Raw genomic sequence first — 14,056 nt, 5'->3', positions numbered from 1 at the left:
AAGGCAGACTGCCATGAGTTCAGGAATAAAGTCAGTATCCTTCTCTCCTGCCCACAGCCAAACATTTGACCCTCCATTGACTCAAAGCTTCCCAATCACATCTCAAATGTTTTATCTTCCACCTCAGCCATGGACCCTCCTGCTTCTAACATGTTTGACTTCAACCAAATCAGAAGATGCTGACGCTCCCTTTGCCTCCCCCTTCCACCTGTGTGTCTCAAGAAGTCATGAGGCAACAAGAGATAAAGCACAAGAATAAGGCTACAGGTCCAAATTGTGTCAGCAGGTCTGTGGTTTTCTGCAGCACCTCTTTGACCTCAGCCTGACCCAAGAGAAGGTTCCAGTGTTGTGGAAGACCTCGTGTCTTGTTCCGGTACTAAAAAAACTCACCCATCAGTCCTCAATGACTATAGACCTGTTGCCCTGACATGTCACACCATGAAGGTCCTAGAGAGACTCCTGTTGGCCCACCAGAATAAGCAAACAATAAACTATCAAGACTCTCTTCAGTTTGCTTATCACTGTGGAGTTGGAGTTGAAGATGCCATCATACATCTGCTTCAACAAACCCACTGTCATCTGGACAAAGCCAGCAGCACTGTGAGGATCATGTTCTTTAACACAATTCAACCTGATTTCCTTTTTTAGAAACTCCAGAAGACTCAGATGGAGGCCTCAACAATCTCCTGGATTAAAGACTACCTGACAAACAGACCACAGTTTGTGAGACTGAAGGGTTGTGAGTCCAACCAGGTAGTCAGCAGCACAGGAGCACCACAGGGGACTGTACTCTCACCATTCCTTTTCACTCTGTACACCTCAGACTTCCAGTACAAGACAGACTCCTGTCATCTGCAGAAATACTCTGATGATTCTGGAGTTGTAGGGTGGATCAGAGATGGACAAGAAGATGAGTACAGGGAGCTGGTGGACCGCTTTGTGGCATGGTGTGGAAACAATCATCTCATCTTGAACATGAATAAAACAAAGGAGATGATTGTAGATTTTAAGAGAAACAGGAATAGGTCAAGCACTATTTCAATCATGGGAGAAGAAGTGGAGGTGGTGGAGGAGTATAAATACCTCGGTGTTCACCTGGACAACAGACTAGAGTGGAAATGCAACTGTGAAGCCATCTACAAGAAGGGACAGAGCAGATTGTACTTCTTAAGAAAGCTTAGGCCCCTCGGTGTTTGCAGCAAGATGCTGCATATCTTCTATAAGTCTGTTGTGGAGAATGTGATCTCTTCTGCCATCATCTGCTGGGGAAGCAGCATCAGAGCCAGGGACTTAAGAAAGCTCAACAAGCTAATGAAGAAGGCTGGCTCTGTTCTGGGGACTCCTCCAGAGATGACTGTGCAAGTAAGGATTCTTCATAAAGTGAAGAACATTATGGAGAACCCTGAGCATCCTCTTCATGAGACTGTTGTACAGGAACAGAGTGTCTTCAGTCAGAGGCTTCTTCAGATCTCCTATAAGACAGACCGCTACAGGAGATCATTCCTGTCCACAGCCTCTACAACGGCTCTTTGAAGAAACCTCTTTAATATGAGCTACAACAACATTTAATTTTCCTTTGGGATTAATGAAGTATTTTTGAATTTGAATTAAATTGAATTTGAGTTCTCTGCACTAGTTTATCTCCGGGTATCTGGAAATTCAACTTTAACATCATACAGGTCGATGCACTGAGATCTTGGGGCCTATGTTCTTACAGAGCATGCTCTATAATCACGAAACCCAAGGGGTGTGGGTTACAACTCATTCTGTTTTCCTGAGCATAAAAATGTAAATCTTTCAACATTGATGCATGTGGCTGTGGCATGAGAAAATGTACAAAAAGGCATGAATACCTTTTAAAGCACTGTTTATACTGCATATTCATCTTCCTGCTTTTGTGTTTAAATCCAACCACAAGCAGAGACATGAAAATCTTAACTCCGTCCAACCCAAATGTTGGTGACAGATTAGTCTCTGTTGGTAGACGGAACGTCACACCACCTGGTTCCAAAAATAACCGACACACTCTGAGTTATGTCAGTGAAACTATTATGATCATCCTAGCAGATTTGGAAAAAAAAACAATACCTCTGGCTGCCTCACGTAGATGCAATAACAACTAAAGTATTCAGCTAAACACTGAGTTTGATCAGCTAATGCGGGAGAAAGGGACTCTGAAATGGTTTTACTCAGAACAGACACATTATTTTAAAGTAAGCATGTTGTCCAAACTGTCAGCATTTGTAAGCATTTTATTGTATTAACATTCCAACTTTTGCTTCATGCAGACAGCTATTCTGTCTAACCGGGGAAACTGAGGGAGAGGGTGGCAGGGTGACAACTCCGGGGGACGTGGAGGAAGAGAAAACAGGGCACGGGGGTGTATCTCCCAGGTCAGACAAATTCTGAGTGGGACAAACTTGACCCATTTCCTGTCTTTGTCCCGGTGACAGGTCAGATTCCTGGACTCTCAAACTGACTCATTGTGGAGTGAGTGGGACACAGCTAGAACAGGTTTCCAAAGATTTCAGATTACTGAAAGAAAACTGTCCCTGCAAGTCAGACATGAGTGCATCGCTCTCTGTTTCTGTGAAACAGTAACTATATTGATTTCCAATGATGTGATTAAAAATGTTGCGCCAGTCTTAAAAAGGATTCCAGTCGGTGCTTGTGTGTTGTTCCTACACTCCTGCTGTTCTCTGCAGCCACAGAAATGTTGCCGTGTTCTTTTAGGGATTGACCATTTGTCATTTAAGACAGATACAATAATATTAGGCTTTTAAAACCAAAATTAAAATTGACTGAGTTTGCTAAGGCAGAGAGTGGGATAAATACATACAAATCATTCAGAGGTAGAAGGAGTAGAATTACCAGACGAAGAGGATGAGTTTTCTTCTTCGCTATCTGTGTCAATTAAAAACAAGGTTGACTGATCCTCAAAAACCTTAAAGGAAACAATAGCAAACACACACACAAAATACATTAATCAATACTGTTTAGGACAAGTACATATTGTTTCTTTGGTGCTTTGCAATATTCCCTTTGATTTTTGATACAACCTCAAACTTCTGTATTTGTAAAAGGTTTGAAAACCATGAATGATCTATTTTGTAAAACACATTGAAGTTTAGTTGTTGTATTGAGGAAAAGTTCTAAGGGTATAAAAACTCTGGAGACACTTTAAAACCAACATATGCTTACAAATGGTCAAATCAAAGCGAATCTATCTTTTTTTACTTATTAAGACATTTTAGCATGAATACTCACATTGTCCACCAGCACATTCCCATCTATGTTAAGCTCCTTGGCGCGACCTGTACCAAAAAAATAAATAAATAAATAATTAAACAAAAGGTACTGTATCAAATACCTCCCTTTCCTTTAAAATCCAAAGTAAGTCGTGCAGAAAGAATAAGGTGAGGCTCCCTCTTAACTCTTCAATCCTGAAATCCAAAAGCAACAAATGAGATGTTTTGTTCATCCAACGTAGCTGGTCTTGAGCAAGAACACACACTCCCCACTGAGAAGTTGTTATTTCAAGAAAATTAATGGACGGCTGTAGAAGTCGGGACAGGGTTAAGGTCAATACTGAAGTACACTTCCTGCCTGCCTTCATGAGTCGATACCACCATCCGTCGTTTCTATGGTAACCAAAAAGAGTGGCCCCAAGTTAAAGAGAAAGATGCAGAGCATTTTTGTAAGACAAATATGAAGAGAAAACCTGATCAAAATCTTTGTCTGCATGTGCCATACCAGCCTGAGCATGTCACGCAAAGGGAGGGTAGAAAAAATAGAAACAATCGACTCGTTTTCTGTCTAGTCCCAAAGGACGAGCAAATAAACGCACAGAGGAAGACTCCTTTTATGGCATTTGTTAAGTGTTTTTTCTAGTCTCTTTAGATTGTAAGTGATGGATGTCAGACGATCCCAGTGTTTGCACAAGTGAATCTGCGGCTGTTCATTTCCCACAGCTCCACAGTGAAGTCTGTGTGCTCACACACCCACAGAGGCTTCACATCCCAGCCATCTGTGCCAGCACATAACAGGATGATGGCAATACAAGCTTTAGAGCTAATAGTTATTGGCACTACTGTAGAATGCTTTGATTATTAGGTTTGACCATTCAAAAACTCATTTAGTCAGAGTGCCAGGAAATATTCAGCACTGTTTCCCAGGGTTTACAGTTTTACTAGATGAAACCAAATCTACGCAAATCAGAGATCCTCAAAACACAGGAGAGTGACGCTGATAAACCGCTTTAAAAATGAATGGATGTCAAGGTAAGTCCCTGTCTGGAGTTATGTGTTGAAGATATTATATCCATAATCTTGGAGAAGTTGTATGCTCGAGATCTGCGGAAAGTATCAGAAATTTGGCTATTTGGTTTAGCAATTGATACATACCAGTAAAACTCTTAAGGTAGTTGGAAATTCACAAGTGCCTGAACCACAACATTTATTGTTTTTCTAAATCTGGCGCCCCAATGTGGCCTTGGCAACTTCTGCTAACTGGCTATCGACAAAATATCTCATGGATGTTATATAAACATGACGCTCTTCCCCAGCACTCCCCTACCAGCTGTGTGCTGATAGGACTATGCGTTCGATTGATAAAACTTTCACCTCTCTTCTCAAGGACAATGGCGTTTCTATCAGTGTTGACAGTCTAATTTTTGCAAACACACTCAGACTTATATATATTCGCACCCTCAAGATTCCACTGTACCCTTGCTAAATCTTTATTTATGTGTGTGTTGCTTACCCCTGCTGAGGTTTTTTGTACTATTTCAGACTCTATTCTGCTCGGAATAGAGTCTGAAATATGATTTTTGTTTTTCATCCTATCTTACTTTACCTAAATGTGTGATTTCATTACTTTTCATAGATTTTCAGATTTCTCACAAGGATTACCAGCAAAAGCCAATTATTATTAGTATTTCATTACTTTTTCATTGATTTTTAGTTTTATCAGAAGGATTACCAGCGAAAACCAAATATTATTAGTAATTTGGACTATAGCTGCTCTTACGCCAATGACCCAGCTTTCTTAATTAGACTACAATGGACTGTTATTACTTAGTTCAACTTCAGTACCAGTAAAAGCAATATATCATTAGCACCTGAAAATGTGGATTAAAGCTGTTTTGTACCAGTGACTCAGCTTCCCTTGTTAGACTTCAGTGGACTGATGAGACTATTAGATTTCTCTTTAGGATTCATAGATTTTTAGATTTCTTAGAAGGATTGTAGTATCATTTGATTTGTTTTTCTGTGTCTGTATCTGTGTTTATTTTCTTTGTGATTGTATTGTAATTGTATGTACAGCGCTTTGAGTGTCTCGTTACTGAAAAGCGCTATATAAATAAACTTAACTTACCTTACCTTACCTTACCTTACCTTACCTTACCTTACCTTACCTTACCTTACCTTACCTTACCTTACCTTACCTTACCTTACCTTACCTTACCTTACCTTACCTTACCTTACCTTACCTTACTTTACTTTACCTTACCATTCAGACACATATTATACTCCAGTGGGTGGAGATCAACCATTTCTTTCATACTTGTGGCATAGGTAAGCAGATACTTGAGTGCAACGAAGGAGAAACATTTACTCATAGGGTGTAGGTTAGGACTTTAGAAAGGTTGCAATTAGTTCTTATCAAATGATTTTAATGAAGTTTTTAATTCAATAAATGCAAAACCTCTGAGGATACAGATACAAATAAGTCTGAAGCTAACAAATGAACAAAGAAAACAGTACTTTTTAATTCCCAAACTTGAAATACCGAAAGGGAAAGTAAAACACTTACTTCGATCATTCAGATGATCTTCATTTTTGTGACTCTTGTGACCCCCAGCACCAACTCTCAGAATGTTGATCTTGAACAGAAACAAATACTTGTTATTAATACTACCATAAAACCTGCCATAAATGCTATAATTATTCATCTTCTTCTGTGTTTTGTATGTTAAATACACTCCTGTGTCCTTTGACTTGCCACCTGCTGGTGCTTTAATACCTGATCAGCTCTAGTTAGGTTTTCTGACTGCATGTTAGAGTATGGCAGTCAAAACTGATATGCTACGATTTGATAGTTTGGCCACACCATAATAATGACACTATCAGGCTTCATGGTAGTGATGATGTGTTCCACGTGGTGTGAAATGTTAGTTTTCCACCACATAAAGTATTTAGCTAGTAAGCCTAAAAGTTACATTTTGCTTCTCAGGAGTTAGTGTCACCCTCCTATTTATGCTCTCCTTGATTGGCCTCTGTGCTTAGGTGGGCAGGTATGTCTTGGTGGGTTTGAAGTTGTTTACTTCTAAATACAATAAGCTGAAATGGAGTTTATTTAGGGGTATCAGAGTAAAGTGAAAATCACAATGTCAGGATTTTATTTGAATATCTATTTCTTTCCACTTCACAATTATGTACTAATTTGTGTTGGTCTATCACTTAAAATCACCAGAAAATACTTTTAAGGTTGTGGCCAAAATGCGACAAAATGTGAAAAGGTTCAAGAAATGTAAATAGTCAATCTGTGCATGTTGCTTTATCTCCATGGCATCAAACCCATATTCACGGCATGTCTGGCATATTCACCCCACATGCCTGTCCCATATTTAGGAAAAAACATAGTCAAAATAATGAATCAAACTTAAAGTGTTCTCTGTGTTTTCACCCCACCTGTCTGCAGACTCTGTGGTCTTTGAGTCTTTCTCTGAGAACCATAATCGCATCCTGGGGGCAGTTATGAGCAGCCTGTCGCAGAGTGAGAAAAACAGACTCCGTTCCTGGACAAAACCTCAACATGCAGGAGCTGTCAGCCCACAGACAGAAGACACCTGGAAGAGGCAGGTCGACAGCAGCCTCTGGGGGACTGATGAGGAGAAAGGAAGAAAGCAAACAAGAGCACATATTGAGTAGAACTATTGATGGGATGTTAACATCAAGAAAAGGTTTAACTCTTTTAAGTAGGGTCACGTTGTATAGGTTTGAACAACCAGTATCCAACTTGCTTAAGACACCTGCGTTTGACATGAAAGAGCTTTGCTAATTGCTATTGAATTAAATTCCTTAATAGAAAAAACACCATATTACAGTGTTTTACTTCTTGTTAAGCTTGCATTAGACAGTTAAAATGTTCTTAACTGTACATTAGCTTTGTTAGCAGAGTAAATTCTGCAGAATATATCCTACCTCCTCAAACACCCATAACTCTGCAAGGATGAATAGATTATACATAAAAACAATTTCTCTACTTCTTCTGCATTCATTGATTTCAGCAGTTATGTTTTCAGCTCAAATTCAGGTCGTTCTTGAAAATGTAGTTTCTGTTCTCTTCTAATAGACTGAAATAAAGTTTCTATTTACACTCTGCTTCAGAAGTCTCTCATGAGGATCTTACACCTCTGGGGAGACACACCGCCTCATTACACCTCAAGTTTACACTGCAGTCTGTATACAGCCGTACTTGTTTTGCAGCTTGAGAAGCCTTTCAGCTGTTGTTTGTGGTCTAAGCTCAGATGGATGTAGCTGAAAGTCAGGTTTTCTTCAACTAGATCTAACTGATTTTGACAAAACAATAGTGTTTACTTCAACAATGTGTATTTCTACCAATTGAAGAAAATATGTTGCAGTAATAGTCTGACAAATTAGGACATTTCAACAAGATAATCATATTCTTACACTGCCAGGTCCCTGAAGGCGGATTGACATCCGTCCCTCTGAGGTGGCTGGGGCGGCGCTTCTCCTTCCTCATCGCATACGCTCAACAATCTTTGACTTCCAGTTTGGTAAGTTAGAAAACGAGTCAGGTGCACTAAATGCAAGTGGACAGCGAGGTGAAGGAGGGTTTCTTTGGGGTGATGTTCAGCACCTACAGAGAATCAACACAATTGTGATTGAAATTAATGATAAAAAAAATCACAAAACTCTAAGCTAAAGTTAGAATTTTTCTACAAACATATTCATGGTACATCAACAGCATGCAATGATAATCCCAGTAATAGAACGCCTTGCCAAGTATTCTTGCTTACAACCGTGAACTTTCATGGATTTCATTATTAAACCAGGCAAAGATGATTGAGAGCTAGTTATCATTTAAAACACCAACCTGGGATGGAGTTTTGTGTGGTAGACCAACACAGTTGTGCATAATATTAAAGTGAAAAGATTTTTAAATATACTAAATTTTTGTATCCTTTTCCGTTCACGTCAGTTTTCCACTAATTTTCATAAGTTGCATAAATATATTGAAGTTTGTGGGAGTAAGGAACAACATGAAAAGGTTTTGTAAATAACTATCAGGTGTACATATGATTTACTATGCATGTGTGGAATGTGTAGTAATATCACGTGCAAAAACATGGAATGAATGACTTTTAGTTATGTCAGGTTCAAACTATAAATCAGCAGCATTACTACCGAGAAAAACTGGATGTTTCACTAAACACATATCCGCTGTGTGAGTCCCTCAACTGCTGCTCACTGGAGTATAAGGGACTGTAAACAGTGTTTATATTGGCCCCTTGACCCTGCGGAGACCCTTTAACGTGCTTTCTATTGGCTAATATTCTGCAGTGGCAAAGAAAAACAGCGGCTTGGTATATTTCATGGAGGATTTAAGTCTTAGGAATTTTTACTGAGGAGAAGAAGTGTTCCAATAATTCAGCTGACTACAGTTGCAAAATATGTCAAGCCAAAGAACAAGCTGAAATGCCCCATCAGCTCTACAATGGTGCCGTTAATAGTGACCAAGTTTTGTCCAAACTGTTGGGAGATAATACTGCACATGGACTTCATGCAAAGGTCAACCAACAAGAGAGTCTGTCAAATTTTTGTTTCTGCAAACAGCACACTGAGAAGCCACACTGGATGGTGGGGGGATAGCTACTTTGCATCTGCACCTTCCCTGTGTTTTGCATGGACATTTGCTTTTTCTAAACAAATTATTACCATATTTACGTTCAGATTCACAAGGGCTCTTTGTGTCCTACAATTCAGTTTGTTGGCTAAAGTCTGCCTGTAGTGTTTTTTTTTTCCTTCCCAGCACTGAATTATAGGCTGTTCAAACCCAGTTAGGACACAATGTAGAAGTGTTTGAATATTGCTAATATTTCAGAAAATTCCAAACTATAATTTATAGTCCATATATCCATTTACCTGTAAAGGTTGCTTGTGTTAGGTATACATTCTGGGACTAGGGAATAGCTCATACTAGAGATGCACTGAGAATTAACCAGATCAGCCAGTTTTACCCTTGAATGGTCCTGACGGGTAAACGGCGGGTCGGATTGCTACCAGGTCATGTCAACCATAACACTCTTCAGTGAGGAAGATGATAGATAGTTGGTTTTATTATCTGCAAGGTGTTCAAATAAATCGAAGAAAGCACAGAAGCTCTAAGAAGCTCCTAAAAATTAAACAGTGTTTTCTATGAAAGGATGTCTGCTTTTTATTCAGGCTGCTGCATCAGACAGCTTAAACTTGCTGGTCCTTTTGCCTCTTTGTACTAGCAGTTTTGGTCGTTTCATACCCGACATTTTCAGGTAACAAAAAGAGTTTGTTACTAGCACATGACATTGATTCATACTTGGTTGGGGATTTCTTGTCAGTTTACAGAGGGGAGAATTGATCGAGCATTGACTTCTGCAGATAACAGGAAGGCTGAGCGTATAACAGCAAATATTCTCTGCTTCATTCTCGCAAGCTTTTGTAAATGTCCCTTTTGAGAATCTCACAGTCAAGCTGAGGATCTACATACTCTGTTGAATACACATGACACAAGACCATTGTTTTAGTAATGCTAGCCATGCTAGCAGCAATAACTGTTAATGTAAGATGCTAAAGACAGCAAAGGTCAAAGTGCCGGGGTGAGGTTAAAGCTCAATAGTATCTGATTTTTTGCTTTGTGTATGTTATTATTGCTGCAAATAAAGATTTGTATTGCATTTAACTCCTTCAGATCCGTGTACCAACTCAGTAAGTTTGTGCAAAGCGTATTTGTACTTTGTAAGTGTAAATGTGCGCATTGCGCACTCTAAAAAATGCCAGTGCTTTGGTAACATTTTGTATACTGTTTGTAGCTTTATTAGAGTGTTTCGCTGCAATTTTATGTATATGTCTGCAGAGTGTACCATGCCTTGTGTTCTATATAGTGTGTGTGAGACACTAGGAAAATATTCTTCTCCACTACTTTCATTTGTGCTTCTCAGAAGGACCAGAGAAGTCTTCATGTGCTCCACTATCCACAGTGTACAGTCGGGACACCATGCAGCACTGGGATAGGACAGGTGATGGGTCACAACAAAAGAACTGTTTTCAGGCTGACTGTATAAATAAGTTCACCTGAAAACCAGGAGATGATTCACTGCTGTTTTCCAGCATTCAATTGTCATTGCTGTGACAAACTCTTATTTTATCCCACAAAATCAATATACCAGCATGCAGCAGAAGCCTGACTTGTCAGCCAGTCCACAGGGGGCTTGCTACACACCTCCTTGCAATTTCTCTGAAAAAGGAGTCTAAGAATACCTCAGGTGGTAAACACCCATCTGTTCCCACCAGCAGTGGACAGAACAAAGCTCAGACAGCTATCATGTGCCTCTTTTCCACTGGCTCTATTTAGGCAGCACGGCACCACTCCACTCGGTCTCTTTCTACTCAGCATGGAGAAGTGGAAAGGAGAGACGCATCTGGTAATGCTCCAAATTTGCCTGAAGAATTTACAATTTTGGGCTTTATGAGGACGTTTTTGTCTCAGCTATGGCAATAACAAGGACAAGGACTGTAACCCACAAAAGTGCGGACCTTTGACCACGGTGAATATATTGGAAATTAATGCTCCGTGGATTCAGCAGGGTCCTTCTACTATTTGATCCGACGCAGCCAGTCTGATTACGAACAGCTGCTCCCTCCTCCTGCAGACAATGCTTCACTTAAGGACCGTCAATGCATTTCCAAACCAAACACAATGTATCATGATGGTATTGTTTTGGGGGAAATATTTGAGCAGGTGATTTTATATGGAATCAGCTGATTAAGGATGTTATTAAATACAGCTCCCCGCCTGCGTGTAATTCAGAAAGCTGACATGGTGTCCTTATTCTTTCAACCTTTAGACAGGGTTTATGATTTTTAAACAGTAAAATATTATTTATCTTTGATCCGCTCCAGCCATTGTGGTCTTTAATGTTATTGTAGTCGCGTTTCAGTTTTATAAACTTTTCTCTGCACTACCTCTACGAAAACCTTCTCATTTCTCTTCGTCCCATGGCCAATCAGAAAACAACAGTCTGTTCACATCACATGTAGTTCTGACTCGTACCTTCTCAGGGTCAGGAACCAAAAGAATTAGGCACCGGTATGGAAAAACCTGTAATGGAAATGCTTGCAAAGCAGTCTGAATGGAGCAGAGCTGGGCTAAATGGGGTAGAGTGCTGCAAACTCTGCTACCAGTGCACTGTATGGCAGTGTGAGGACTGTGATGTGGGCCTGTGTTAGCATCCAGATAGGAACTGTCACTGGCAATACAACCAGGACATTGAAATGTGAAGGGACAGAGTCTACAGCCAGAGAGGAGAAAATTGCTGAAAAATGCCTGTGAATAGATTTTAATTTTGGACTGTTTTTGACAAAGAAAACACAAAAGACACATACTCCATAACATTTTTGTAACTACCATTTATACTGTTCAAACTTTATATTTAAAATTAAAAATCATCTGCAGGGTTTTTCTTTCACTAAAACCTTAAAGTAAAATTCAGTTTGTGTGTTTTTCTTCTTTTAAAACTATAAAACACTCTACAGTACATTCTAAATAATTGCCAATTATTGAAAGTTTCATGTCTTCTAGGAAAATGGGTGAAACCATTAAGTCACAGGATATTTGCTGTCATTTTTCCAATTAAAATAGGCAAAAAAGACCAGAGGGGCATTTTAAGGCTTAAGTGTTAAAGGGTAAACTGTTAAGGGTCATTTGGCACATGAAGCCTAAATTTAAGGCTGAACACACTTGACTCTGACATCTGGAAGTTATTCCAACAGACACCAACCTTAATGAATGGGATTTTACTTTGTACATTTGAAATGATCTTCACCACACAGTGTGCAAACCCAGCTGTGCTTCAGAGATGTCAAAAAGCATCAACAGTCAGCAGGCAGCTATTGAAGTGTCTATAAACCTACCCCAGCTGCTGATATACATGCCTGCCACATTGTTACATTACCTTCTCCAGGCTCCCAGTTAGAGTTTTTCCACTGCTGAGGATAATCCATGTTAGCCAGGGCCAGAGTGATCTTCTGATCCAGATGCCTCAGGCCATCACCTGAACTTCCCCTGAGCTGCGTCTCTCGTTCTCTGCACGCTAACAGCCCACCACAGAGCTCCTCATCAGCTGCCTGAACTAACAGAGGAAACCTCCTCAGGACCTCCTGATAGCTCTGATGCCCAAACTGGTCCCTGTTTCCACTAAGATACTCTGCTGCTTCCTGAGCATCATCCCTAAAGTATTCAAGAGATGCTTTAGACCCATAAGGATAAATGCCATCATTCGTGGAGATGTAGGCTGTAACAGAGACTACTTCTACACGGTCATGACCTGTGGAAGAAAAGAAACATCACGTCACAAATAAGCTAGGCAAAGAAACAATGAGTTTCGCCCAAAGACGATTAAGGGAATTACCTGGAACGGTGAAACAAAAAGTCCGCTCGCCACTGCCTCTTTTTGCTGTGGTCACATGAGTAAGTCTGGAGCCTTGTGCAACAATATAAAACTGGCAATCTTCAGGGGCTGTGTCTTGGAGCAATACACAACCATCAACCTGTCCCTAAGATGAAGAGAAAAAAAACCCAGCCATCTATATTAATATATGTGTAACATAAGCGAGTAAAACTATGCAAGGGTCAGTTTCTTTTACCAACATATTCTAAGGTTTTAAAACGTCATTTTAATGAGATGACAGAGAAAATGTTCTCCGGATGAATGGAGAATTGCAAGAATTACCACAAAAACACAAGACTTTTCCAGACTCAACTTTCCAAATTTTTTGTCCTTAACTTCCTTTTAAATTTTTTAATTACTAAACCTCACTTTAAATTTATGACAGATATTGTATGTCTACAATGGACAAGCTTTAAATATGGTACCCCTCAAAAGCAGACTTGAAGGAAGGAAGGAAGGAAAATATGTAGAACACAAGGAAGTAAAAAGCAAGGATGAGGAACACAAGGAAAGAAAAATAGGAAGAAAGTAAATAAAGGAAGAAGGAAAAGACTAAGATGGAAAGAATGGACACAAGGAAGGAATGGGGGTTGGAGAGAAGGTGTGAAGGTACATCACAAGAAAGAAAAAAAATCAGGACTCAAAGAAAGAACAAAGGGAAGAAAAGAAGGGACATTATAAAGTAGGATCGAAGCAAGGACACAAGGAAGGAAGAAAGGACATATCGGAGTTAGGACGGGGAAGGAAGGGAAGGTGGCAGTTAGGTCAAAAGGATGCAAGAAATGAAGGAAGGAATGACAGAAGCAAGGACATAAGTGGAAAAGGAAGGAAGCATGGAGACTGGGCAATTTATAAAACAAAACACAAGGAAGAAAGGAAGGACACAACATTTATATAATGGGATTTGAAGCAAATTATGGAAGTACAAATGTTTTTTATACTTTTCTTTTTCCAAACTTATCCAACCCTTGAAATTATTAAATTCAAATTCCCGACTCTACAAACCACAAATTCTAAATTTTTAATTTTATATGATTGTAGAAGCTGTAGGAATAATTGCTATTTCCTGTTTGAAATAACGGTGTCGTGTTATTAATTTTTCCTTTAATATTTTTGAAAATACATTGAAACTGTGGTCATTTTTCTCAAGATTCTTATACCAGGCCATGCCTGCACTTATCAGAAGACAAAAAATTAATTTGTTGTCAAATTGCGTCAAACAATCTGGTCTGGTCCAATCAATCTCAGCCAACTCACTGTACTAGTGAATAAAAGAAGGCAAATGAGGCCTTCCTACATGCAATAATCGTGATGAGATTCATTAGT

The 14,056-nt window shown here is 39.5% G+C and overlaps 1 protein-coding gene across 2 annotated transcripts in view; it reads right to left on the bottom strand.

Moving 5' to 3' along the window:
• The window catches only part of arhgef28a (Rho guanine nucleotide exchange factor (GEF) 28a), an 89,685-nt gene that overhangs the window by 61,088 nt on the left and 14,541 nt on the right, over positions 1–14,056 (bottom strand). For both annotated transcript variants that reach the window (XM_047373531.1, XM_047373532.1), the window contains exons 3-9: positions 12,692–12,836; positions 12,236–12,607; positions 7,695–7,884; positions 6,693–6,885; positions 5,815–5,884; positions 3,268–3,314; positions 2,872–2,944 (exon numbers count right to left, since the gene is read on the bottom strand). In XM_047373531.1, the coding sequence (XP_047229487.1) occupies positions 2,872–2,944; positions 3,268–3,314; positions 5,815–5,884; positions 6,693–6,885; positions 7,695–7,884; positions 12,236–12,607; positions 12,692–12,836 (1,090 nt within the window). The remainder of the gene's footprint in view (positions 1–2,871; positions 2,945–3,267; positions 3,315–5,814; positions 5,885–6,692; positions 6,886–7,694; positions 7,885–12,235; positions 12,608–12,691; positions 12,837–14,056) is intronic.

Source organism: Girardinichthys multiradiatus, chromosome 8 (assembly GCF_021462225.1).
Source record: "Girardinichthys multiradiatus isolate DD_20200921_A chromosome 8, DD_fGirMul_XY1, whole genome shotgun sequence".
Lineage (NCBI taxonomy): Eukaryota > Metazoa > Chordata > Actinopteri > Cyprinodontiformes > Goodeidae > Girardinichthys > Girardinichthys multiradiatus.
Note: the sequence above shows the minus strand (reverse complement) of the source record. Positions and strands in the feature narration are given on the sequence as shown.